The sequence below is a fragment of the Somniosus microcephalus genome, unplaced genomic scaffold, assembly GCF_052327205.1.
Source record: "Somniosus microcephalus isolate GS21.2 unplaced genomic scaffold, FLI_Smic_1.0 unresolved_chr3, whole genome shotgun sequence".
NCBI lineage: Eukaryota > Metazoa > Chordata > Chondrichthyes > Squaliformes > Somniosidae > Somniosus > Somniosus microcephalus.
This window is the reverse complement of record NW_028225181.1, coordinates 63,627,481-63,654,980: the sequence shown is the minus strand read 5'-3', so window position 1 is coordinate 63,654,980 and position 27,500 is coordinate 63,627,481. Positions and strand designations below refer to the sequence as shown.

The 27,500-nt window shown below is 48.3% G+C and overlaps 2 protein-coding genes across 2 annotated transcripts in view; both read right to left on the bottom strand.

Moving 5' to 3' along the window:
• The window catches only part of LOC147091640 (uncharacterized), a 267,963-nt gene that overhangs the window by 54,414 nt on the left and 186,049 nt on the right, over positions 1-27,500 (bottom strand). The window lies entirely within an intron of this gene.
• Positions 9,181-27,500, bottom strand: part of LOC147091642 (uncharacterized) — a 59,867-nt gene continuing 41,547 nt past the window's right edge. The window contains exon 4 of the mRNA XM_085976860.1: positions 9,181-10,767. Coding sequence (XP_085832986.1) covers positions 9,595-10,767 — 1,173 coding nt within the window. The 3' untranslated portion in view covers positions 9,181-9,594. The remainder of the gene's footprint in view (positions 10,768-27,500) is intronic.

The following is a 27,500-nucleotide window of genomic DNA, read 5'->3' as shown; positions in this document are numbered from 1 at the left end:
TGTATCCTCTCCAAGGCCTTGACATCCTTCCTAAAGTGTGGTGCCCAGAACTGTACACAATACTCCAGCTGAGGCCAAAACCCTGCAGCTGTACAACACCCTGGTTAGACCACACCTGGAGTACTGTGAGCAGTTCTGGGCACCACACCTTAGGAAGGATATGTTGGCCTTGGAGGGAGTGCAGTGTAGGTTTACCAGAATGATGCCCGGAATTCAAGGGTTAAGTTACGAGGAGGGATTACACAAATTAGGGTTGTAATCCCTGGAATTTAAAAGGCTAAGGTGTGATCTGATTGAAGTTTTCAGGATATTAAGAGGAACAGAGGGTAGATAGAGAGAAACTATTTCCGCTGGTTGGGGATTCTCGGACTGGGGGCATCGTCTAAAAATTAGAACCAGACCTTTCAGGAGTGAAATTAGGAAACACTTCTACACACAAAGGATGGTAGAAGTTTGGAACTCTCTTCTGCAAATGGCAATTGATGCGAGATCAATTGTTAATTTTCAATCTGAGATTGATAGGTTTTTGTTACCCAAAGGTATTAAGAGATATGGGCCAAAGGCGGGTGTATGGAGTTAGATCGCAGATCAGCCATGATCACATTGAATGGCAGAACAGGCTCGAGGGACTGAATGGCCTCCTCCTGTCCTATGTTCCTAACTAGTGATTTGTAAAGGTTTAGTGTAACTTCCTTGTTTTTGTATTCAATGGCCCTATTTACAAAGCCAAGTACCCCATATGCTTTCTGAACCGCCTCACCAACTTGCCATGGCACTTTCAAAGATTTGTGAATATGGACCCCCCAGGTCCCTTTGCTCTGGCACCCCCTCAAAATAGTCCCATTTAGATTATACGGCCTCTCCCTGTTGTTTCTCCCAAAGTGCATCACTTCACACTTATCCTCATTTAATTTCATCTGCCTTGTGTCTGCTCATTTCACAGTCTGTCTCTGTCCTTCTGAAGTCTGCTACTACTATGCTCACTATTTACTACGTTGCCAAGTTTTGTATCATCTGTAAACTTCAAAATTGTACACCTATACCCAATCCAGGTCATTTATATATAACAAGAAAAGCAATGGTCCTAATCCCGACTTCTGGGGGAACCCACTGCATATTTCCCTCCAGTCAGAAAAACATCCCTCAGCACTGCTCACTGTCTCCTATCCCTCAGCCAATTATATACCCAAATTACCATCAGCCCTTTAATTTCCTGTGCTTCTATTTTCCGAATAAGTCTCTTTTGTGGTACTTTGTCAAATGCCTTTTGAAAGTCCATGTATACAACATTTGCTGCACTACCTTCATTAACCCTCTGTTACTTCATCAAAGAACTCAATCAGGTTAGTCAGACACGATTTACCTTTAACAAATCCATACTGGCTGCCCCTTATTAACCCATGCTTCTCCAAGTGAGAATTAATTTTGACCTTGACAATGGTCTCTCGTCGTTCACCCACCACTGACATTAGACTGATTGGCCTGTAGTTAGCAGGTTTATCCCTCTCCCCTTTTTTAAACAGGGTGTAACATTTGCAATCCTCCAGTCCTCTGGCACCCCTCCCATATATCTGAGGGAGATTGAAAGATTGTGGTCGGAGCTTCTGCTATCTCCACCCTAGCGTCCCTCAACAACCTAGGATGCATCCCATCCGGACCGGGTGACTTGTTAACTTTAAGTGATGACAACCTATTTAGCACCTGCTTTCTATCCATTTTTATCCAATTTCTCTGCTCCCCCCTCCTCTACTGCGACATGAACTTCATCCTCTTCTTTTGTGGAGACAGATGCTAAGTGCTCATTCAGTACCTCAGCCATGCCCTCTGCTTCCGTATGATGTGCTCCTATTTGGTCCCTAATCGGCCCCACCATTCATTTAACTATCCTTTTACTTTTCATATGTTTATAGAAGATTTTTGGGTTCTCTTTTATGTTACCCGCTAATCTTTTCTCATATTCTCTTTGCCCTTATATCCTGTTTCAATTTCCCCCGCACTCTCTGTATGCTCCCGGTTTTTGACTGTATTCTGTACCTGACATTTGTCGTAAACCTCCTTTCTCTGTTTTATTCTAACCTCGATATCCTTTGTCATCGGGAGCTCTAGCTTTGGATGCCCATCTTTCCTCCTTATGGGAATATGCTTGGTTTGTACCCGAACTATCTCAGCCTTGAAGGCCTGCCATTGGCCATTCACTGTTTTCCTGGACAATCTTTGTTTCCAGTCCACCTGTGCTCGATCCCTTCTCAAATCACTGAAATTGGCTCTCTTCCAGCTGGGTATTTTCACCATTGATTCTTCTTTGTCCCTTTCCATAACTACTTTAAACCCAATGATATTGTGATCACTGTTAACCAGATTCCTCCTGTCCCAGAACCGATGAGAGACCCTTTAAATGTTCTGACTGTGCAAAGAGGTTTCAGAGTTCATCCAACCTGCTGAGTCACCAGCGAGTTCACACAGATCTTCAAAAAAAGGAAGATGTTTTAGAAAGGCTGGCGGCACTAAAAGTTCACAGCCATCTCAGAGTAGTGTCCCTTTAATTACAATCTCGCGGAACAAGAAGAATCGCTGTCCCTTTAACTACCACAAATCCCTGTGTGGAGGGGAGGGGGAGATACAGTCTGTCCCAGTAACTGTCACAGAACAGAATTAGCGACACTGTCCCATAAGGGCTTGACCCACCCCCACTCCCTGCTTTTCCTCAAGTGTCTCATCCTTAAAATTCTCAGCCTTGTTTTCAAATCCCTCCGTGGCCTCATCCCTCCCTATCTCTGTAATCTCTTCCAGCCTCTACAAACCCCCCCACCCCCGAGATATTTGCGCTTCTCTAATTCTGCCCTCTTGAGCATCCCCGATTTTGATCGCTCCACCATTGGTGGCCGTGCCTTCAGCTGCCTGGGCCCTAAGCTCTGGAATTCCTTCCCTAAACCTCTCCATCTCTCTCCTTTAAGATGCTCTTTGACCAAGCTTTTGGTCATCTGCCCTAATATCTCCTTATGTGGCTCGGTGTCAAATTTTGTTTTATAACGATCCTGTGAAGAGCCTTGGGATGTTTTACTACATTAAGGGTGCTTTATAAAGACAAGTGGTTGCTGTTTCCTGAAACTAATAATAAATTCCCCAGAGGGAAAAAAACTTGTACTTTTACTCCCAAATATTAGAAAGTTTGTTCCACAGAAGCACGGGGTTTATCTGCTTTTATGGATGAAATTAAAAGGTCTCTATTAAAACCTGAGCCAGTGTGTTGTGAGCCAAAGAGCCTTGTGTCCAATGCGGGGAATAAAGGCCCACTGCCTCCCCTGGCCCCAGGCCCTGAACAAGGGACTGGAGAAACTCGCTGCCCTGTGGATCAGACAATCAGCCGGCGCTAGTCCTGCCCCTTGGGCTCCCCGATTGGTTGGAGGACCCGCCGCCGGCTCGCTCCTCCAGCCCCACCCCGCTTGCTCCCTATTGGTCGGAAGCTCACGTCAATCAGGCAGTGGGCCCGGGTCACGTGTCCCTCACCGACTTTACAAAGAAAGCCCCGCGCGGTCGCTGGGGAGAGCTGCAGGTCAGCGGGAGCGGGTTCGGGAGGTTAATAAACTGCGGGTAGGCCGCGCCTCAGGGTTTATAAAGTTGGAGAACGGTCTCAGGCCCGAATGAGATCCAGCGGCCGAATGTGTTCCGCCGGACGGCAGCGGTGAGGCTTTTTCTCGGTGACAGGCCCAGGTTACCCGCCGCCATCTTGGTGAAGGAAAGACAGACCGGTTCTACCTGCAGCGGGGTGCATGCGTGGCCATCCTTATACAGGAACAGAGAGTGGGCAGGGCTTCAGTGTCCCAGTGACCAGGAGAGACAATCATTGACTCATTGATTTTATTCTCACTCTGCACACAGCAGGTGGAGAACTGAAAGTTTCAGAGTCCCAGTGACCAGGAGAGACAATCATTATCACATTGATTTTATTCTCACTCTGCACACAGCAGGTGGAGCACTGAACCCAACCAGAGTAGAGGGAGGGGGAAAACTGGGAGTGGAGGAAAGAAATGTTGGAGATGGTGCAATGGGTTTGGATTTCAGCACAGGGAGGAGGGAGAGCGTGTGGGACGGGGATTTACAGCTTTGGGGTTAAATGTGTTATTTTGGTCATATTTCTAGATTTGCCATTTTCTGCCCATAGGGCAATCACAGTGAACTGACCAACACCTCAGCTTGTCAGACTAGGGCAGGTGGAACGGAGCCAGAGGCAGCTCTGGGACTTCATCTTCTGAGCATTGGGTTGGGAAAGAAGAATTCCATTGTTTATTGGGCCCTGGCGAGCACTGCCCTCCCTCCCACAATTTTAATATTTTGATGCATCTGTCTATTTATATACTAGGAATGTTTTAATTGCTTTCACAGCAAAATGCATTTATTATTAAACCTCCACAGAAACAACTGTGGTAACAATTGAATAAAACTCAGAGAGTTGTCGGGATCTGGAACGCTCGACCTGAAAAGGTCATGAGCTGATTCCATCAATGATTTTAAAAGGGAGTTGGGCGGGTACTTGAGGATGAGGATCTTACAGGGTTACGGACAACAAGCAGGGATGTGGGACTAAGCACGAGTGCTCTTTCTAAGAGCCAGCACAGGCACGATGGGCCGCTTCGTGCTGTACTTTTACATGATTCTATGAAAGCTAACAGAACCAAACAAAGAAATGAACTTCCTTGGTTATTGATCATTTCACTAAATTTCAATAGAGTTCTCTATACACCAACAACAACTTACCTTTATATAGAGCTTTTAAAACATCTCAAGGCACTTTACAGTAGGGTAATAAGACAATAATCGACACACATACTTTGTTTGTGGTCCAGTGCACTGACACAAAGTTCCTTCACAACTGCAACAATTTTATTGCAGTTGCTGTGAAGGCTGCGCTCACTCTACTCGTACACCTGGTCTCCAAAGGAGGCAAAACAGGACTAATGCTGCCGAGCTCAGCTCTTTTTGATCATAAAATATCCACTGTTTCACCTCGCCAGGAAATGCACAAAAGAGGCAGCAGTGCTGATTGGCTGCCCAGGAAAGTCCTATTTAGATTAAACTCCTTCACCCAGAGGGTGCTGAGAATGTGGAACTTGCTGCCACAGGGAGTGGTTGAGGCGAAGAGCATGGATGTATTTAAGGGGAAGCTGGATAAACACATGGGAGAAAGGAATCGAAGGAGATGCTGATAGGGTGAGATGAAGAGAGATGGGCGGAGGCTCGTGTGGAGCATAAACACCACATGGACCAGTTGGGCCGATTGGCCTGTTTCTGTGCTGTACAATCTGTGTAATTCTATGTAATAAGAGAGGGGAGAATGTTCCATAGAAACTAGAATTATCTGTTCTGAATTTTAATCCTGAACTTACAGTGATGTCTTTTGTAAACTGCTTTTACAGGGAATATCATCAGCCTTTGAATGTGGAAGGAGAAATGTTTGCCTGTTCTGTCTGTGGGAAAAGATTTCAAAGATCGGTGTGACTGGAAAAGCACCGAGACACACACACCCGAGTGAGAGTGTTCCAGTGCACTGACTGTGGAAAGAGCTTTAACCAGTTACACAGTCTGAAAAAACATCGCACCGTTCACAGCGGGGAGAAACCGTACACGTGTTGTGTGTGTAGATGAGGCTTCAACCGATTGTCCAACCTGGAGAGACACAAGGACACCCACACCACGGAGAAACTGTGGGAATGTGGGGACTGTGGGAAGGGATTTAGCTCCCCGTCCTGGCTGGAAACTCATCGATGCAGTCACACCGGGAAGAGGCCGTTCACCTGCTCCAAGTGTGGGAAGGGATTTAGTCAGTCATCCCACCTTTTGACACACCAGCGACTTCACACTGAGGAGAGACCATTCAGTTGCTCTCACTGTGGGAAGAGGTTCAGGCAGTCATCTCGCCTCATTGAGCACCAGTGCATTCACACTGGGGAGAGGCCATTCACCTGCCCTGTGTGTGAGAAGGGATTCACTAATTCATCCACCCTGCTGATACACCAGCACATTCACACTGCAGAGAGGCCATTCACCTGCCCCGTGTGTGAGAAGGGATTCATTAATTCCCCTGACCTTCTGAGACACCAGCGCATTCACACTGGGGAGAGGCCATTCACATGCTCCATGTGTGGGAAGGGATTCAATCTGTCGTCCAACCTGCTGACACACCAGCGAGCTCACACTGGGGTGAGGCCGTTCACCTGCTCCATGTGTGGGAAGGAATTCACTCAGTCATCCAACCTGCTGACACACCAGCGAGTTGACACCGTGGAGAGGCCGTTCACCTGCTCAGTGTGTGAGAAGGGATTCAATCAGTCATGCAACCTGCTGAGACACCAGCAAGTTCACAAGTGACTGCAGAGGTTCGATTCTGCCGTTATTGCTGCTGTTAATCACATCCAGGACTGAACCATGTTCATTCTGACAGTTGGGGTTTGTTTCTGCTGATGTTAATAACCCCTATAACTAGGCTGGGTTTTAATATTCTGGATATATAGCTGATTGAGTTGTCGGGGCTGCAGTGTCCCTTTAAGTACTGCTGTCTGAACTTTCCCCTTAATTTCTGATGAGTGTTCCTGAAATATTTTACAATAAAATTATGAACTTTTACTTCAATCGTATATTAATCTTTGCTACAAAATCTACAATTCATTGTCTGAAAGATTCCATTGATTATCATCTCCAATTAGAAAGTGCTGATTAATCCTCGCTGATAACTCTTACTGACTTGCACATTACACACAGTGGCACCTCCATTATCCACCAGAAAGAAGGGGAATGGGAATTGGTGGAGAATCAAGAGTCCCCAAATGTTGCCCCTCCCGTCTGGTACAGCAATCCCCTCAGCACGGGAATAGAGACAAGTCCAGTTATAGTGACGGGATGAGTTAAAGGTATTTACTCAGACGGGCGGAAGGTGGGAAGTGGTGTTCCACGGGGATTGGTGCTGGGACCACTGTTGTTCACCATTTACATGAATGATTTGGACTTGGGAATCAGAAGTACAATTTCAAAATTTGCTGATGACACTAAATTGGGGGGTGTAGTTAATACTGAGGAAGACTGCGATAGCATCCTTGTAGAATTATTCAGTTGTGTTCAGTAAATAGCACCATCTTTTAATTTGCTTTTACTGATCACATCACTATATAGTTATGTGAAAAACAGAAATCATTAAAAGCTCCCAATTTCAGAATTGTTAGATTCAAACTCAACTTCTTCCAAGTACAATCTAAAATTTCAAAAATTGTAATGGCTGTAGGTGAGATATTAGGACTGTTGTCTAACACAATCCAAACACAGTGACACACAAACAGATGGGCAGGTGTAGCTTCACAGCGAATCCTTTCAAGCCTCAGTAAAAGGTGGCAGACTGGCAATCCATTGTTCACTAATGGAGTTGTGATCTTTGTAAATTAAGAAATGGAAATGTGTCAAAGAGTTGATTAACAGAGTGGGGCATCATCTTCCTTTGATTTCTATTTCTGACACCAGGCAACAGAAAATGGTCATTACAACACGACATAAACAGACTCTTCAGGTGTGAGACATCAGACTTCAGAACAACATGTCTGCCAGCTCGGCCACAAACCTCAGTACAGTCAACCTTTCAGCAGCTGCAGCCCTGATTAAATAACTAGTAGTTTAACATGTCTAGTAGAGCTTTTGTATCAAAATAGAAGAAATGTATTTGTGACACACACACAATTAATAATTAAATCACAATGTGATTGTGAGGATCGATTATCGTCTCTTTAACCAGAGGTGTCCACCGGTCGAGGAACGTATCAAGTGAACCGGTGGACACCGCCTGCTCCCTCTCCAGGGCCACCCGGGCAGGGACAAGGCCACGGGAGAGAGGCAGGCAGCCAGAGTGACCCCCCATGGGCCCCGCCCATCCTGGACCTACAAATTGCTGTTTTCGCCAGGCCCAAGAGTAGGTCCAGGACAAGAACCTCCCACTTACCCACCCCCCTCCGCACCGGGCGGCCAAAGATTAGGAGCGTGGGGCTAAAGTGTAAACAAGAATTGAGGAGCAGCCCCTTCAGGTAACTATCCAGGGGCTGCAACCTCTCACACTGAATATATACATGGCCCGTGGACTCCTCTAGGTTGCAAACATCACATCTGACCTTGGAGTCCGGAAATGAGCTTAGAAACTGTTGCACACGACAGCTCCCTGCAACAGTCTCCACCCAGATCCCCAATGGTGCTGGGAAGGACTCCCGCATAGAGAGCCCTCCATTGGGGACCCTCGCCTCCGCCAGACAGCAAGATGACCCGCCCGTCTGATTGACATTGGGCAATAAACAAAATGAATAAATAAATGACACAGAAACCCAAGTCCCCGGATCCTCAGCCCTGGTGTGAAGTACGCTGGCCACCAATTTTCCGTTACTAACTCGCACCTCAGGCCCCGCCCAGTCTGGTTTAATTCCTAAATGTTTTCTAACTCGGGTTCAGGCCTGTCATTCTGAGGGAAACAAGGCCTCATTTATTGGTGCGTCCCACCCGAGCGGCTGTTAATGGCTTTAATAAACTGGCAGCAAGGTTTTTTTTAAAGGTGGAAAGAGGTGAAAAACACCACTAGCGATGCCTCAAAGCTCACGGACAGAGAAATCCACTTCATCAGCGCCCCTGCCACAGGACTCAATATCCACCCCCTCCATCACTGGTGCACTGTGTCTGCAGTATGTATGGTCTACAAGATGACCACGGTCAGGCCGCGTGGAGTCAAGGGTCAGGCAGCAGAATGGATGGAAAGATCGCAACAAACTTCCCTTAACTCCAAGCCTCTGATTTCTGTTTTGTAGCCAGCTTTCCATCCATTCTGCTGCCTGGCCCTTCCCTCCACACAGCCTGACCTGGGTCATCTTGTCGATCTTACATACTGTTTATGGATAGCAAGCTGGTCACAAAACAGAAAACAGAGAGTAGGGGTTGGGAGCAGCTACTCAGACTGGCAAAAGGTGGGAAGTGGTGTTCTACAGGGATCGGTGCTGGGATCACGTTCATAAACGATTTGGATTCGGGAATCAGAAGAGCAATTTCAACGTTTGTCGATAACACTAAATTGGAAGGTAGAGTTAATACTGAGGAAGACAAAATGCAAGAAGATATTAATAAATTTCAGAAAGGGCGTGTAATTGGCAAATGAATTTCACTGTAGATCAGTGTGAGGTGGTGTGTTTTGGTGGAAAGAATAAGGAGGCCACACACTACTTGGACAACAAGGGGGTGAAATTGGGTTGCATTGTGCCTCCTGTGATATTCAGCGGGAGGTTAGCGGCGGCAGTAGACGGTAGGCTGGAGTTCTGTTCCTGCCGTACGATCCTCCTCCAAATTGTCCTTTCTGAGCTCCAGCCAGGTGATGCTAAACACTCAGGTGGGAAAGACAAAAACCCACAACAATGTGTTTAAAACAAAGCTGATTTATTTGACATATATCCAGGATGTTAAACTCCAGCCCAGTTGCCGGAGTTATTAACATCAACAGAAACAATCCCCACCTGTCAGAATGAACATGGTTCAGTCCTGGATGTGATTAACAGCAGCAACAACAGCAGAATCCAACCCCTGCAGTCACTTGTGAACTCGCTGGTGTGTCAGGAGGTGGGATGACTGAGTGAATCCCTTCCCACACTCAGAGCAGGTGAACGGCCTCTCCCCAGTGTGAACTCGCTTGTGATTCAGCAGGTGGGATGACTGAGTGAATCCCTTCCCACACACGGAGCAGGTGAATGGCCTCTCCCCAGTGTGAGTGCGCTGGTGGACAGTGAGCTCAGATGATCGCCTGAACCCAGTCCCACAGTGAGAGCACCTGAATGGCCTCTCGTCAGTGTGAACTCGCTGATGGCGTATCAGTTCCCCGGACCCTTTATAGCACTTCCCACAGTCCGAGCATTTAAAAGGTCTCTCATCAGTGTGAACTCGCTGGTGTGTCAGCAGGTGGGATGAGCGAGTGAATCCCTTCCCACACACGCAGCAAGTGAACGGCCTCTCCCCAGTGTGAGTGTGCTGGTGTACAGTGAGGTCAGATGATCGCCTGAACTCAGTCCCACAGTGAGAGCATCTGAACGGTCTCTCCCCAGTGTGAACACGTTGATGGCGTATCAGTTCCCCGGAACCTTTATAGCACTTCCCACAGTCCAGGCATTTAAAAGGTCTCTCATCAGTGTGAACTCGCTGGTGTGTCAGCAGGTTGGATGAATTAGTGAATCCCTTCCCACACTCAGGGCAGGTGAACGGCCTCTCCACAGTATGAACTTGCTGGTGTGTCAGCAGGTGGGATGAAATAGTGAACCCCTTCCCACACTCAGAGCAGGTGAATGGCCTCTCCCCGGTGTGAACACGCTGGTGTCTCTGAAGGTCAGATGACTGAGTGAATCCCTTCCCACACTCAGAGCAGGTGAACGGCCTCTCCCCAGTGTGAACTCGTTGGTGTGTCAGCAGGTGGGATGAATTAGTGAATCCCTTCCCACACTCAGAGCAGGTGAACGGCCTCTCCCCAGTGTGAACTCGCTGGTGTCTCAGTAGGTGGGATGACTGAGTGAATCCCTTCCCACACTCAGAGCAGGTGAACGGCCTCTCCCCAGTGTGAACACGCTGGTGTGTCTGAAGGTCAGATGACTGAGTGAATCCCTTCCCACACTCAGAGCAGGTGAACGGCCTCTCCCCGATGTGAATACGCTTGTGCCTCGATAGGCCAGATGACTGGCTGAAGCCTCGTCCACACACAGAACACGTATACAGTTTCTCCCTGATGTGAACGGTGCTTTTTGCTTCCATGTTCAAAGGCCAATGATATTCAGATCCGATGAGTCGAGTGACTCTGTCAGACCTTGAAGTGATGTTTGGTTTGAGCTTCCTGTCTGTAAATCCTCCCCTTCCAGTGCCCTGTAAAATTAATTTAAAACAGGGAGAGTGAGAGACAACCCACAAGAAAACAAAGGCAGGTTGTGAAATTGAGCTCAATGAATCTGGTCATTTGTGGGACCGGCACTGGAAAAAAGTGACCATGAAAGCTGACGGATTGACATGAAAACCCAACTGGTTCACTGATGTCCACCTAGTCTGGGCCTACACAAGACTCTGGCCTCTATGGGAGGAGAGAGAGAGAGAGAGATGGGTGTGGGAGGGGGAGGGGGCGAAGGAAAGGAACTTTATACATCTGCAACTCGATCGGAACTTTGATAGAACCTCCAAAACCCGCAACCTCCACCACCTAGAAGGACAAGGGCAGCTGTTGTATGGGAGCACCATCACATCCAAGTTCCCCTCCAAGTCACACATCATCCTGACTCAGATATATTCATCGTTGCTGGGTCATAATCCTGGAACTCCTTACCGAACAACATTGTGGGAATACCTTCACCACACGGAATGCAATAGTTCAAGAAGGCGACTCACCACCCCCTTCTCAACGGGAAACTGGGGATTGGCAATATTTGCTGCTCTTGCGAGCTACGCCCACATCCCAAGAATGAATTAAAACAAATCTGTAGATGTAAACTGGATTAAAAGCCTGTACAGAAATACTTGTTCCTAAAACAATACTCTTTTACATTGTACGGACAGTGTCTGTGTAACAACCTAATCTCCCCCAGAATCCACCTCCCTTGACAGTCTAACATTGGAAATTGTTGGGTCCTCCTGGGCTCAAAAGTACTGGGGGTTAAACCCGGCAGCTTCTCCTCCATCTCCACTCCAGCTCAAACTGAAGCATAGAAACATACAAACATAGAAGATAGGAGCAGGAGTAGGCCATTCGGCCCCTCGAGCCTGCTCCGCCATTCAATGCGATCATGGCTGATCATCAAAATTCAGTACCCGGTCCCTGCTTTCTCCCCATACCCCTTGATCCCTTTAGCCTTAAGAAATATATCCAACTCCTTCTTGAATATATTTAATGTATTGGCCTCTACTGCCTTCTGTGGTAGAGAATTCCACAGGTTCACCACTCTCTGGGTGAAGAAATTCCTCCTCATTTCTGTCCTAAATGGCCTACCCCTTATCCTTAGACTGTGACCCCTGGTTCTGGACTCCCCGACCATCGGGAACATCCTTCCTGCATCTAGTCTGTCCAGTCCTGTCAGAATGTTATAAGTTTCAATGAGATCCCTTCTCATTCTTCTAAACTCCAGCGAGTACAAGCCCAATCGTCCCAATCTCTCCTCATAAGTCATTCCTGCCATCCCAGGTATCAGCCTGGCAAATCTTCGCTGAACTCCTTCCATGGCAAGAACATCCTTCCTCAGATAAGGCGACCAAAACTGCACAATGCTCAAGATGTGGTCTCACCAAGGCCCTGTACAACTGCAGTAAGACATCCTTGTTCCTGTACTCAAACCCTCTCGCTATGAAGGCCAACATACCATTTGCCTCCTTAACCGCCTGCTGCACCTGCATGCTTACCTTCAGCGACTGGTGCACAAGGACACCCAGGTCTCGTTGCACTTCCACTTCTCCCAATCTATTGCCATTCAGATAATAATCTGCCTTCCTGTTTTGGCCAACAAAGTGGATAACCTCACATTTATCCACGTTTTATTGCATCTGCCATGCTTCTGCCCAATCACCCAACCTGTCCAAATCATCCTGTAGTTTCTCGGCATCCTCCTCACAGCACACACACCTGCCCAGCTTTGTGTCGTCTGCAAATTTGGAGATATTACATCTAATTCCCTTGTCTAGATCATTAATATATAGTGTGAATAGCTGGGGTCGAAGGACCGATCCCTGCGGTACCCCACTAGTCACTGCCTGCCACTCGGAAAAAGACCCGTTTATTCCAACTCTTTGCTTTCTGTCTGCCAACCAGTTCTCTATCCAAGTCAATACCTTGCCCCCAATCCCATGTGCCTTAACTTTACATGCTAATCTCTTATGCGGGACCTTATTGAAAGCCTTCTGAAAGTCCAAATACGCAACATCCACTGGTTCTCCCTTATCTATTTTACGAGTTACATTCTAAACAATGAAGCAACAAAAAGACCTACACAGGCGGCCAGGGACCTACCTTCCGTCAGCCTTCAATAAGACTCTTCCCGACAGCCGCTGACTAATGGCGATCATAGCACCCACAATTCACCGCGCCCCAGAAATCACTCTATCCAACGCGCTGATTTCCCCGCTGAGAGTGCGCATGCTCCCCGGGGCCGCGGGCCATTCTGGAAGCCTGGCTCCTGTCCTTTTCCCAATTCGGACTCGGTGGAACCGGCTGAAGAAACCGGGAAGCGGCGGCTCGGATGGGGGAGGTGCTGCATCCTGGGTTTCCTGGTGCCGGGGCCCTGGCCGCATGTCTGCCGGGCCCGGCCACTCTGATTCTGATTGAGCTTTTGATGAGGTAACAGAGAGGGTTGATGAGGGCAATGCTGTTAACGTGATGAACATTTATTTCCAAAAGGCGTTCGACAAGTGCCACATAATAGGCTTGCCAGCAAAGTTGAAGCCCATGGAATAAAAGGGACAGTGGCAGCATGGATACGAAATTGGCAAAGTGACAGAAAACAGAGAGTAGTGGTGAACGGTTGTTTTTCGGAAAGGAAGAAGGTATACAGTGGTGTTCCCCAGGGGTCGGTACTAGGACCACAGCTTTACTTGATATATATTAATGACTTAGACTTGGGTGTACAGGGCACAATTTCAAAATTTGCAGATGACACAAAACTTGGAAGTAAAGTGAACAGTGAGGAGGATAGTGATAGATTTCAAGAAGGCAAAGACAGGCTAGTGGAATGGGCGGACATGTGGCAGATGAAATTTAATGCAGAAAAGTGCGAAGTGATACATTTTGGTAGGAAGAACCAAGTGAGGCAATATAAACTAAAGGGTACAATTCTAAAGTGTGTGCATGAACAGAGAGACCTGGGGGTATGTGTGCACAAATCGTTGAAGGTGGCAGGGCAGGTTGAGAAAGTGGTTAAAAAGCGTGCGGGATCCTGGGCTTAATAAATAGAGGCATAGAGTCCAAAAGGAAGGAAATTATGATGAACCTTTATAAAACACTGGTTCGGCCTCAACTGGTGAATTGTGTCCAATTCTGGGCACCGCACTTTAGGAAGGATGTGAGGGCCTTAGAGAGATTGCAGAAAAGATTTACAAGAATGGTTCCAGTGATAAGGGATGAGGGACTTCAGTTATGTGGATAGACTCGAGAAGCTGGGGTGGTTCTCCTTAGAGCGGGGAAGGTAGAGAGGAGATTTGATAGAGGTGTTCAAAATCATGAGGGGTCTGGACAGAGTAGAAACTGTTCCCATTGACGGAAGGGTTGACAACCAGAGGACACAGATTTAAGGTGATTGGCAGAAGAACCAAAGGCGACATGAGGAAAAAAAAATGTATGCAGCGAGTGGTTAGGATCTGGAATGCACTGCCTGAAAGGGTGGTGGAGGCAGATTCAATCACGGCTTTCAAAAGGGAATTACATAGAAACATAGAAGATAGGAGCAGGAGTAGGCCATTCGGCCCCTCGAGCCTGCTCCGCCATTCAATGAGATCATGGCTGATCATCCAAACTGAGTACCCTGTCCCTGCCTTCTCACCATATCCCTTGCTCCCTTTAGCCTCAAGAAATATATCCAACTCCTTCTTGAATATATTTAATGTATTGGCCTCTACTGCCTTCTGTGGTAGAGAATTCCACAGGTTCACCACTCTCTGGGTGAAGAAATTCCTCCTCATTTAAGTCCTAAATGGCTTACCCCTTATCCTTAGACTATGACCCCTGGTTCTGGACTCCCCGGCCATCAGAAACATCCTTCCTGCATCTAGTCTGTCCAGACCTGACAGAATTTTATAGGTTTCGATGAGATCCCCTCTCAATCTTCTAAACTCCACTGAGTATAAGCCCAATCGACCCAATCTCTCCTCATACGTCATTCCTGCCATCCCAGGTAACAGCCTGGTGAATCTTCGCTGCACTCCCTCCATGGCAAGAATGTCCTTTCTCAGGTAAGGTGACCAGAACGGCACACAATACTCAAGGTGCGGTCTCACCAAGGCCCTGTACAACTGTAGCAAGACATCCTTGTTCCTGTACTCGAACCCTCTTGCTACGAAGGCCAACATACCATTTGCCTTCTTAACCGCCTGCTGCACCTGCATGCTTACCTTCAGCGACTGGTGCACAATAACACCCAGGTCTCTTTGCACTTCCCCTTCTCCCAATCTACTGCCATTCAAATAATAAGCTGCCTTCCTGTTTTTGCCACCAAAGTGGATAACCTCACATTTATCCACATTATAGTGCATTTGCCATGTTTCTGCCCAATCACCCAACCTGTCCAAATCGTACTGGACTTTCACGACATCCTCCTCACAGCTTACCCTCCCACCCAGCTTTGTGTCATCTGCAAATTTTGAGATATTACATCCAATTCCCTCGTCCAGATCATTAATATATATTGTGAACAGCTGTTGTCCTAGGACCGATCCTTGCGGTACCCCACTAGTCACTGCCTGCCACTCGGAAAAAGACCCGTTTATTCCAACTCTTTGCTTTCTGTCCGCCAACCAGTTCTCTATCCAAGTCAATACCTTGCCCCCAATCCCATGAGCCTTAATTTTGCACGCTAATTTCTTACGTGGGACCTTATCGAAAGCATTCTGAAAGTCCAAATACACCATATCCACTGGTTCTCCCTTATCTATTTTACCAGTTACATCCTCAAAAAATTCCAGTAGATTAGTCAAGCATGATTTACCTTTTGTAAATCCATGTTGACTTTGTCCGATCCTGTCACTGCTTTCCAAGTGCTCTGCTATTACATCTTTTATAATAGACTCTAGCATTTTCCCCACTACCGACGTCAGGCTTACCGGTCTATAATTCCCCGCTTTTTCTCTACCACCTTTTTTGAATAGTGGGGTAACATTAGCTGCCCTCCAATCCATGGGTACCGTTCCAGAGTCTATCGAGTTCTGGAAGATGACCAGCAATGCATCTACTATCTCTAGGGCTACTTCCTTAAGTACCCTGGGATGTAGACCATCAGGCCCTGGGGATTTATCGGCCTTCAGTCCCATCAATTTTCCTAACACCACTTCCCTACAAATAATGATTTCTTTCAGTTCCTCCCTTTCATCAGACCCTATGTTCCCCGGCATCTCTGGGAGGTTATTTGTGTCCTCCTTTGTGAAGACAGAACCAAAGTATGTATTTAGTTGGTCAGCCATTTCCTTGTTTCCCATTATAAATTCCCCTGATTCTGACTGTAAGGGACCTACGCTTGACTTCACCAATCTTTTTCTCTTCACATATCTATAAAAGCTTTTACAGTCATCTCTGTCCTAAATGGCTTACCTATTATCCTTACACTGTGAGCCCTGGTTCTGGACTCCCCGGCCATCGGGGGCATCCTTCCTGCATCTAGTCTGTCTAGTCCTGTTAGAATTTTATAAGTTTCAATGAGATCCCCTCTCATTCTTCTAAACTCCAGCGAGTATAAGCCCAATCGACCCAATCTCTCCTCATACGTCATTCCTGCCATCCCAGGTATCAGTCTGGTGAATCTTCGCTGCACTCCCTCCATGGCAAGAACATCCTTCCTCAGATAAGGTGACCAAAAGTGCACACAATACTCAAGGTGTGATCTCACCAAGGCCCTATACAACTGCAGCAAGACATCCTTGTTCCTGTACTCAAACCCTCTCGCTATGAAGGCCAACATACCATTTGCCTTCTTAACCGCCTGCTGCACCTGCATGCTTACCTTCAGCGACTGGTGCACAAGGACACCCAGGTCTCGTTGCACTTCCCCTTCTCCCAATCTATTGCCATTCAGATAATAATCTGCCTTCCTGTTTTTGCCACCAAAGTGGGTAACCTCACATTTATCCACGTTATATTGCATCTGCCATGTTTCTGCCCAATCACCCAACCTGTCCAAATCATACTGGAGTGTCTCGGCATCCTCCTCACACACGCCCACCCTGCTTTGTGTCGTCTGCAAACTTGGAGATGTTACATCTAGTTCCCTCGTCTAGATCATTTATATATATTGTGAATAGCTGGGGTCCTAGGACCGATCCCTGCGGTACCCCACTAGTCACTGCCTGCCACTCGGAAAAAGACCCATTTATTCCAACTCTTTGCTTCCTGTCTGCCAACCAGTTCTCTATCCAAGTCAGTACCTTGCCCCCAATCCCATGTGCCTTAACATTACACGCTAATCTCTTATACGGTACCTTATTGAAAGCCTGCTGAAAGTCCAAATACACCACATTCACTGGTTCTCCCTTATCTATTCTACCAGTTACATCCTCAAAAAATTCCAGTAGATTAGTCAAGCATGATTTACCTTTTGTAAATCCATGTTGACTTTGTCCTATCCTGTCACTGTTTTCCAAGTGCTCTGCTATTACATCTTTTATAATGGACTCTAGCATTTTCCCCACAACCGATATAATTCCCCGTTTTCTCTCTACCACCTTTTTTGAATAGTGGGGTAATATTAGCTATCCTCCAATCCATCCAGAACCCCTGCAATCTCCTCCCTTGCCTCACAGCAGCCTGGGATACATCTCGTCTGGGCCTGGGGGTTTATCCACTTTTAAGCCCGTTAAAACCACTAGTATCTCCTCCCTCTCAATAATAATTTGTTCAAGTATATCACAAACTCCCTGCCTGATTTCTATGCCCGCATCGTCCTTCTCCATAGTGAACACAGATGCAAAATACTAATATAAAACCTCACCTACATCTTCTGGCTCTACACACAGATTGCCACTTTGGTCCCTAATGGGCGCTACTCTTTCCCTGGTTATCCTGTTGCCCTTAATATACTAATAAAAGACCTTGGGATTTTCCTTTATTTTGCCCGCCAGTGTTTTTTCATGACCCCTCTTCGCTCTCCTAATTTCTTTTTTAAGTACCCCCCTGCACTTTCTATACTCCTCTAGGGCTTCCACTGTTTTTAGTCCTTTGTATCTGCCAAAAGCCTCCCTTTTTTTCCTAATCCATTCTTGTATGTCCCTTGACATCCAGGGTTCCCTGGGCTTGTCGGTCCCACCCTTGACCTTTACGGGAACATGTTGGCGTTGTACTCTCTCTATTTCCTTTCTGAAAGACTCCCACTGCTCTGATGTGGATTTTCCTACAAGTAGCTGATCCCAGTCCACTTTGGCCAGATCCTGCCTTATCATATTAAAATCGGCCTTCCCCCAATTTAGAACCTTTATTTCCGGTCCATCTTTGTCCTTTTCCATAACCACCTTAAATTTCACCAAATTATGGTCACTGTCACCAAAATGCTTTCCTACTAACGCTTCTACCACTTGCCCTGCTACATTCCCTCTAATTAGGTCCAGTACCGCCCCCTCTCTTGTAGGACTTTCTACATGTTGGCTGAAAAAGCTCTCCTGGATGCACTTTAAGAATTCCACACCCTCTAAGCCTTTCACACTCTGACTATCCCAGTTAATATTGGGGAAGTTGAAATCCCCAACAATTATTACCCTATTATTTCTACACTTCTCTGAGATTTGCCTACATATCTGTTCCTCTATCTCCCCTTACTGTTTGGGGGCCTATAGTACACTCCCAGCAAAGTGCTTGCCCCCTTTTTGTTTTTAAGTTCTACCCATATGGCCTCATTAGAGGAACCTGCTAAGATATCATCCCTCCTTGCAGCAGAAATTGACTCTTTGATTAATATTACTAACCTGATTTTTGGTCAACTCTTGGTGTATTCATGTTTCATAAATCTCCGGGAGAAGGAGTCGCTTCACTTGTACTGGTTCCTGGGGCCTGATCACCTTCCCCAGGAGCAGGGCCTTGACCCTGACTTTGTTCACTTGTACCGGTTCCTGGTGCCTGATCATCTTCCCCAGGAGCAGGGCCTTGACCATGACTTTGCTCACTTGTACTGGTTCCTGGGGCCTGATCACCTTCCCCAGGAGCAGGGCCTTGATTCTGCGGGTGTTTTATTGCAACGCTTGGTTTACTTGAGAAGAGCCCCATCAGGGCGAGCGCGGGAGGGTCAGGGGGCGGGCGCGGGAGGGTCAGGGGGCGAGTGTGGGAGGGTCAGGGGGCGAGTGCGGGAGGGTCAGGGGGCGAGTGCGGGAGGGTCAGGGGGCGAGCGCGGGAGGGTCAGGGGGCGAGCGCGGGAGGGTCAGGGGGCGAGCGCGGGAGGGTCAGGGGGCGAGCGTGGGAGGGTCAGGGGGCGAGAGCAGGAGGGTCAGGGGGTGAGAGCGGGAGGGTCAGGGGGCGAGAGCGGGAGGGTCAGGGGGCGAGAGCGGGAGGGTCAGGGGGCGAGTGCGGGAGGGTCAGGGGGGCGAGTGCGGGAGGGTCAGGGGGGCGAGTGCGGGAGGGTCAGGGGGCGAGTGCAGGAGGGTCAGGGGGTGAGTCCATCTCCAGGACCAGTGTGTATCTGAGTCAATGGGACTCTCTCTGACCTTTCTCCAAAGTCCATCTCCAGGACCAGTGTGTATCTGTGTTAATGGGACTCTCTCTGACCTTTCTCCACAGTCCATCTCCAGGAAAATTGGTGGGGTGGTAATTAGCGAGGAGGGTAGCCTCAGTCTGCAGCGCGATATAGATGGGTTGGTCAGGTGGCCAGAACAGTGGCAAATGGAATTTAACCCTGAAAAGTGTGAGGTGATGCATTTTGGAGGGACAAACAAGGCAAGGGAATACACAATGAATGGTAAGACCCTAGGAAAGACAGAGGATCAGAGGGACCTTGGTGTGCATGTACATAGATCCCTGAAGGCAGCAGAACAGGTGGATAAGGTGGTTAAAAAGGCATATGGGATACTTGCCTTCATTAGCCAAGGCATAGAATATAAGAGCAGGGAGGTTATGATGGAGCTGTACAAAACACTGGTTAAGCCACAGCTGGAATACTGTGTACAGTTCTGGCTGCCACACTATAGGAATGATGTGATTGCATTGGAGAGGGTGCAGAGGAGATTCACCAGGGTGTTACCTGGGCTGGAGCGCTTCAGCTATGAAGAAAGACTGGACAGGCTGCGGTTGTTTTCCTTGGAGCAGAGAAGGCTGAGAGGGGACCGGATTGAGGTGTACAAAATTATGAGGGGCATAGATAGGGTAGACAAAAAGGAACTTTTTCCCTTAGTAGAGGGGTCAATAACAAGGGGGAATAGATTCAAGGTAACGGGCAGGAGGTTTAGAGGGGATTTGAGGAAGAACTTTTTCACCCAGAGGGTGGTTGGAATCCGGAACTCACTGCCTGAAAGGGTGGTAGAGGCAGGAACCCTCACAACATTCCAGAAGCATTTGGATGAGCAGTTGAAATGCCAGGGCATACAGGGCTATGGACCAAATGCTGGAAATTGGGATTAGATTAGACAGGGCATGATGGCCGGCGCGGACGCGATGGGCCGAAGGGCCTCTTTCTGTGCTGTATAACTCTATGACTCTATGACCAGTGTGTATCTGAGTCAATGGGACTCTCTCTGACCTTTCTCCGCAGTCCATCTCCAGGACCAGTGTATATCTGAGTCAATGGGACTCTCTCTGACCTTTCTCCCCAGTACATCTCCAGGACCAGTGTGTATCTGAGTCAATGGGACTCTCTCTGACCTTTCTCCCCAGTCCATCTCCAGGACCAGTGTGTATCTGAGTCAATGGGACTCTCTCTGACCTTTCTCCCCAGTACATCTCCAGGACCAGTGTGTATCTGAGTCAATGGGACTCTCTCTGACCTTTCTCCCTAGTCCATCTCCAGGACCAGTGTGTATCTGAGTCAATGGGACTCTCTCTGACCTTTCTCCCCAGTACATCTCCAGGACCAGTGTGTATCTGAGCCAATGGGACTCTCTCTGACCTTTCTCCCTGTAGTGTATGTGCTTTAAGTCAGAACTACTTTTTACAGCTCCTGTATACTGTAGTACCGGCAGTAACCACACCGGTATATAAGCTGTGCGCATGCCTCTGTACTCCAGTCTAGAGATGACCCTCCTCCAGTAAAGACCTTTTGTTTGTTTATGTACAGCATCCGTGTAATTCTTTATCCACTGAACCACGGATCTAACAGTGGCGACGAGTGTTGATGCGAATCTATCTGCAACATTAAACAAAACAAAAAATAAAAAAATAGTCGAGTCCAGGAACACGGGCGTCGACCGCGAGCAACTGCCCAGCAGTCAGGCAGAGATCCATCTTCGCTGGGGAGGCTGTGGAGCGACGGGCTTGGTTCCCCAGCCACAACGAGCAGTAAGAGACCGACGACAGGTCCTGAGCAGACCCTTCCCGAGCAGCGGCGGCTGGAGCCGACCGACGGCAGAGAGAGCCGGGCAGCGTCGACGGGGTAAGAAAAAGGGTGAAGAGAGCAGGACGCAGCCGGGGATTGATCACCGAGCGGCGTCGTGGAAAAATACTGCAAAACCGGAGAGAGGGTAAGAAACAGCCGGGTTCTAGACCGAGCGGCGTCGACAAATATCAAGAGAAGAACGCGCAGAGCACAGCCAGGGATCACGGGCTGATCAGGGTCCACGGGGCGAAGCAAGGGGAGACACCATTGAGCCGCGGAGAAGCAGGGAGAGCGCGGGAGACGCCATTGAGCCACGGAGAAGCAGGGAGAGCGCGGGAGGCGCCATTGAGCCGCGGAGAAGAAGGAAGAGCGCGGGAGACGCCATTTTGCGAAGCTGCAGCGGAGAAGACGGGCGAGTGCGGGAAGGAAGGAAGAGCGCGGGAGACGCCATTTTGCGAAGCCGCAGCGGAGAAGACGGGCGAGTGCGGGAAGGAAGGAAAGCGCGGGAGATGCCATTTTGTGCCAGCGGAGAAGAAGGGGAAGCGCGGGAGGCGCCATTGGGGATAGATAACGCACAACCAAGGATGCCGAAGAATGGCAGTATCTCTACGTTCGACAATGAAGTCGAAGATTGGGCGACATATGTGGAATGTATTGAGGTGTACTGCAGGGCGAATGAAGTGCCAGATGCTAATAAAGCACTGGTTCTGTTAAATTCCATGGGTGCAAAAACTTATGGGTTACTGCGGAATCTAATAACCCCAGAGAAGCCAGTAAACAAGGATTTTGGAAGCATAGTAGAAATCCTACAGGACCACTTAAGCCCAACACCGCTACTGGTAGCAGAACGATTTAAGTTCCATAAAAGGAACCAACACAAAGACGAAAGCAATGCTGAGTACCTAACGGAACTGCGCAAGCTATCGAAATACTGCCAGTTTGGAGCGGGACTAGCAGACACGTTAAGGGACAAGTTTGTGTGTGGGCTACAAAGTGAAGGAACCCAGAAACGGCTTCTATCAGAAAAGGACCTTACGCTGGACAAAGCTTTCAATATGGCAGTATCACACGAAGCAGCCGCAAGGGGCGCTGCAGAGATACAACGGAGACCGCAAGAATACGGCACAAATGAAATGACCTATGGAACAAGGAAGTGCTATCGCTGCGGCAGAACAACACATGACCAGAAAGATTGTTGGTTCAAGGACCAAGTGTGCAGACAGTGTGGGAAAGCAGGACACATAGCAAGGGTCTGCAGGTCTGGGAAGAAAACCAACAGTAAGAAATCTCCACAGGAGAAGTACAAAAAGGTACACCAGGTGATGGACAGTGGTTCAGACGAACAGAAAAGTGACACAGACTCCGGAAGCAAGGAGCTGGGTTGTCTGAAACTACATAATGTAACCGAAATAGAGGATCACCAGACTATCTGGGTTACACTCAAGATAGACGGAGTCCAAGTGGAAATGGAATTGGACACAGGGTCAGCTCTAACAGTCATAAATCAAAGAGACTACAAGCGGCTATTTTCACACATACCCTTGAAAGCTACAGAGATTGTCTTGAAGACGTATACGGGGCAAAAAGTCTACCCCAAAGGAAAAATAAGGGTGAAAGTGACATATGAAGGTCAGGAAATACCTAAAATGGATATATATGTATTGCCAAATGGAGGACCACCACTGCTAGGACGTGAGTGGATCCGGAAGATACATTTAGATTGGCATTCCATACAGGCACTGAAGGTGGAGGCCAAAAAGGATGACGACGTCACACCTGGACGACTGTCAAAAATGCTAACTGACGCAAAAGAAGTGTTCCAGGAGGGACTAGGAACACTAAAAGGAATAACAGCAACAATTAAAATAGAGGATAATGCAAGCCCAAAGTTTCTGAAGGCCAGACCAGCAGTTGAAGCAGAGCTGGAAGGGTTGGAACATTCAGGAGTACTGTCCAAAGTGGACTGGAGCAAGTGGGCTACACCCATCGTCCCTGTAATGAAGAGGTCATTGAGTAATATGCCTGGGGAACCAAAGAAGATCCGCATCTGTGGGGATTTTAAGGTGACAGTGAACCCAGTCCTTCACACGGTGCAATATCCCCTTCCACGAATTGAGGATATTTTCACCTCGCTATCTGGTGGTAAACGCTTCACCAAAATTGATCTAGCCCAGGCGTACTTGCAGATGGAGGTAGAAGAAGCTTCGAAACATTACCTTATGATCAACACCCATAAAGGTCTCTATCAATACAACCGGCTGGTGTTTGGAGTAGCCTCGGCTCCGGCTATCTGGCAAAGGGCGATGGATCAGGTCCTGCAAGGGATTCCAGGGACCCAGTGTTATTTGGACGACATCTTGGTCACGGGCGAAAATGACGGTGATCACCTCACTAACTTGGAGAAGGTGCTCGCCAGATTAAAGGAATATGGGCTACGAGCTAATCGCCACAAGTGCGAGTTTTTCCAGAAACAGATCTCGTATTGCGGCCACGTCATCGATGAAGAGGGGTTACATAAGTCCCCTGACAAGATTGAGGCAGTAGTCAAGGCTCCAGCACCGGAAAATGTGTCACAACTGAGGTCGTTCCTCAGGCTGGTAAACTATTACAAGTTCTTACCAAATTTGTCTACGGTACTACACCCGCTGAACACCCTACTGCAAACAGGGGTACCATGGAAGTGGGATGACGAACGTAGACGAGCTTTCCAGAAGTGTAAAGAATTGATCACATCAAAAGAGGTGTTGGCCCATTTCAACCCAGCACTACCAATTCGTTTGGCATGTGATGCATCACCCTACGGCATTGGAGCGGTGCTGTCGCACAAATTCCCAGACGGGTTGGAGAGGCCAGTGGCTTTTGCGTCTCGGTCAATTACCTCAGCCGAGCGCAATACGCCCAGATTGACAGGGAGGCCCTCAGCCTAGTATGGGGAGTAAAAAAATTCAACCATTATCTGCATGGGCAGAAGTTCACCTTGCTGACTGACCACCAACCACTTGTCTCCATCTTTAATCCTAAGAAGGGCGTGCCAGTAATGACTGCACAGCGGTTACAAAGATGGTCCCTGCTTCTAGGGGCGAATCAATATGAAATAGAACATAAAGGCACGAAACAGCATGGGAACGCTGATGGGCTATCGCGCCTGCCACTGCCTACAGTGGAGGAAGCACCAGCAGTGGACCCTATCGAGATATTTTATTCATCGATAATTGAACGATTGCCAGTAACAAACGCGGATATAGAGAGGGAGACCCGCAATGATCCGATGCTGTCACGGGTATATGAATTGACGATGAGGGGATGGCCAACACATGGCGACTCACTGTTGCCAGCATTCTCATCCAGAAGAGAACAGCCGTCAGTATGCCAGGGGACAGTGATGTGTGGATCCAGGGTGGTGATTCCACCCAAGTTAAGGGAGAGAGTGCTAAAGGAGCTACATGAAGGTCATCTGGGGGGAGTGAAAATGAAAAGCCTTGCTAGGGCTTATGTGTGGTGGCTGGGAATCGATCAACAAATCGAAGACCTAACTAAGAGCTGCTTAGGATGCCAGAAGGTCCAAAATGCACCACCACATGCCCCTCTACACCCATGAGAGTGGCCCTCCTCTCCATGGCAACGGGTGCACATTGATTTCGCTGGTCCATTCATGGACTCAATGTTCTTAATAGCAGTGGATGCTCATTCAAAGTGGCCTGAGGTGATAAAGATATCTTCAACCACTACAGAGAAAACGATTGCAGTCCTACGGACCATATTTGCCAGAAACGGTTTGCCAGAGCAGATCTGCTCTGATAATGGACCACAGTTTGTGTCCAACGAGTTCCAAAAATTCATGAAAAGGAATGGGGTAAGGCATTACACATCCGCCCCGCATCATCCAGCCACCAATGGATTGGCTGAGAGGTTCGTACAAACCTTTAAGAAGGCGATAAAGGCCATGTGCGACGAGGAAATTCCACTACAGAATAAGATGGACAATTTCTTATTAGCCGACCGAAACGCGACACATGCAGTTACCAATCAGACCCCGGCCATGATGTTCTTTAACAGAAGGTTGAGATCTCGTCTGGATTTGCTCAGACCAAATGTGCGAAGAAATGTTGAGGACAAACAATTCCAGCACATCAACGAGAAGCCGACAAGGAGCTTCAATGTAGGGCAACCAGTCTTGGCCCGTGACTATCGAACAGAGAAGTGGCAACCCGGAACGATATGTACAAGGCAGGGGCCATTAATGTACACAGCGGATGTCGGGGAGAACATTGTAAGACGCCACGTCGATCAGATCTTAGCATCACAGGAAGACGTCAACCCCATGTCTCGAGTACCTGGGGATGAACCCAACATACCGGTAACATCTACTTCAGACCCAGTAGCAGTGGAACCCAATGAACTACCCGATGAAAAGGGGTCAGAATCGCCTCTGCACCAAGAACAAGAACCTCCGGAAAGGCGCTATCCCGAAAGGGTCAGGAAGCCACCCCAAAGACTGAATCTATAAGTGGACTTTTTGTTATTGAATGTACATGTAAAAATGTAATTGTTATTTGAATATTAAGGGGGTATTATTAATCTAAAAAGGGAGGAATTGTAGTGTATGTGCTTTAAGTCAGAACTACTTTTTACAGCTCCTGTATACTGTAGTACCGGCAGTAACCACACCGGTATATAAGCTGTGCGCATGCCTCTGTACTCCAGTCTAGAGGACCCTCCTCCAGTAAAGACCTTTTGTTTGTTTATGCACAGCATCCGTGTAATTCTTTATGCACTGAACCACAGATCTAACGCTCCCCAGTCCATCTCCAGGACCAGTGTGTATCTGAGTCAAGGGGACTCTCTCTGATCTTTCTCCCCAGTCCATCTCCAGGAATAGTGTGTATCTGAGTGATTGGGACTCTCTCTACCTTGTTCCACAGTCGATCTCCAGGACGAGTGTGTATCTGAGTCAATGGGACTCTCTCTGACCTTTCTCCCCAGTCCATCTCCAGGAATAGTGTGTATCTGAGTGAATGGGACTCTCTCTGACCTTTCTCCCCAGTCCATCTCCAGGACCAGTGTGTATCTGTGTCAATGGGACTCTCTCTGAACTTTCTCCCCAGTCTATCTCCAGGACCAGTGTGTATCTGAGTCAATGGCACTCTCTCTGACCTTTCTCCCCAGTCCATCTCCAGGACCAGTGTGTATCTGAGTCAATGGGACTGTCTCTGACCTTTCTCCCCAGTCCATCTCCAGGACCAGTGTCTATCTGAGTCAATGGGACTGTCTCTGACCATTCTCCCCAGTCCATCTCCAGGACCAGTGTGTATCTGAGTCAATGGGACTTTCTCTTACCTTGCTCCCCAGTCGATCTCTGGAAGCTCTTTGAATCGGAAGGGTTCTCTCCGGTTGGTGCTCACAATCCTGTGCTGGTTCACCTGCTGTTGTTCCTCAGTCTACAATCCCTGTTTACTTCGAGCTGAGCACCTTCCTCAATCACACCATCATTCACTGGGAGATCTAATTGTGGCAAAGCAGATAATAAGAACAATATTGAGAGCGTGAAATAATGTAATGTAGACTTTTAATCTGCTTACAAATAATTCAATTTCAAGGCCGAGTATTTGTTTGATTTTGTCCCTTTCCTCAGATCCCCAGTTCGAGGACTATGTTTTTAGTTTGGAGATTTTCCTCACTGTAAATTTCCGGCCTCCTGAGACTCCCCCATTTTCACTGCTCTGGGCGGAAATGCGCCATTTTCTGTGCGGACTTACTAACCGGAGCGGTGACCCTCCCTCGCTGTGATCTGAACTCGGGGCTGAGCAGCCGCTGTCGGACCGGGTGCTGAATGGAGCCGAGTTCCCTCAGTCACAGAGCGGGCCTTGTAACCCGGGCAACCAGCCTGTTTCTGACCCTCACTCCGATCAACCCGCGCCGCCCGGCAGTGCGTCTGCGCGGAACAAGGGAGCGACACTGCGCCTGCGCGGGAAAGGGAGACAGGGAGCGGCACTGCGCCTGCGCCGGAGTGAGAGGCAGGGAGCTGCACTGCGCCTGCGCGGGAGAGGGAAGAAGGGAGCTGCACTGAGCCTGCGCGGGAGAGCGATGTCGCACGAACGCATCACTATCGGTCCCAGTGGTGGGAGGACTACATCGGAAATAGTTACGATGTAGTCCTCCCACCGCTGGGAGCGATAGTGATGCGTTAGTGCGACATCGCTCTCTCGCGCAGGCCCAGTGCCGTTCCCATTACTCTCCCGTGCAGGCACCGTGACGCTCCGTGCACTTCGGCGC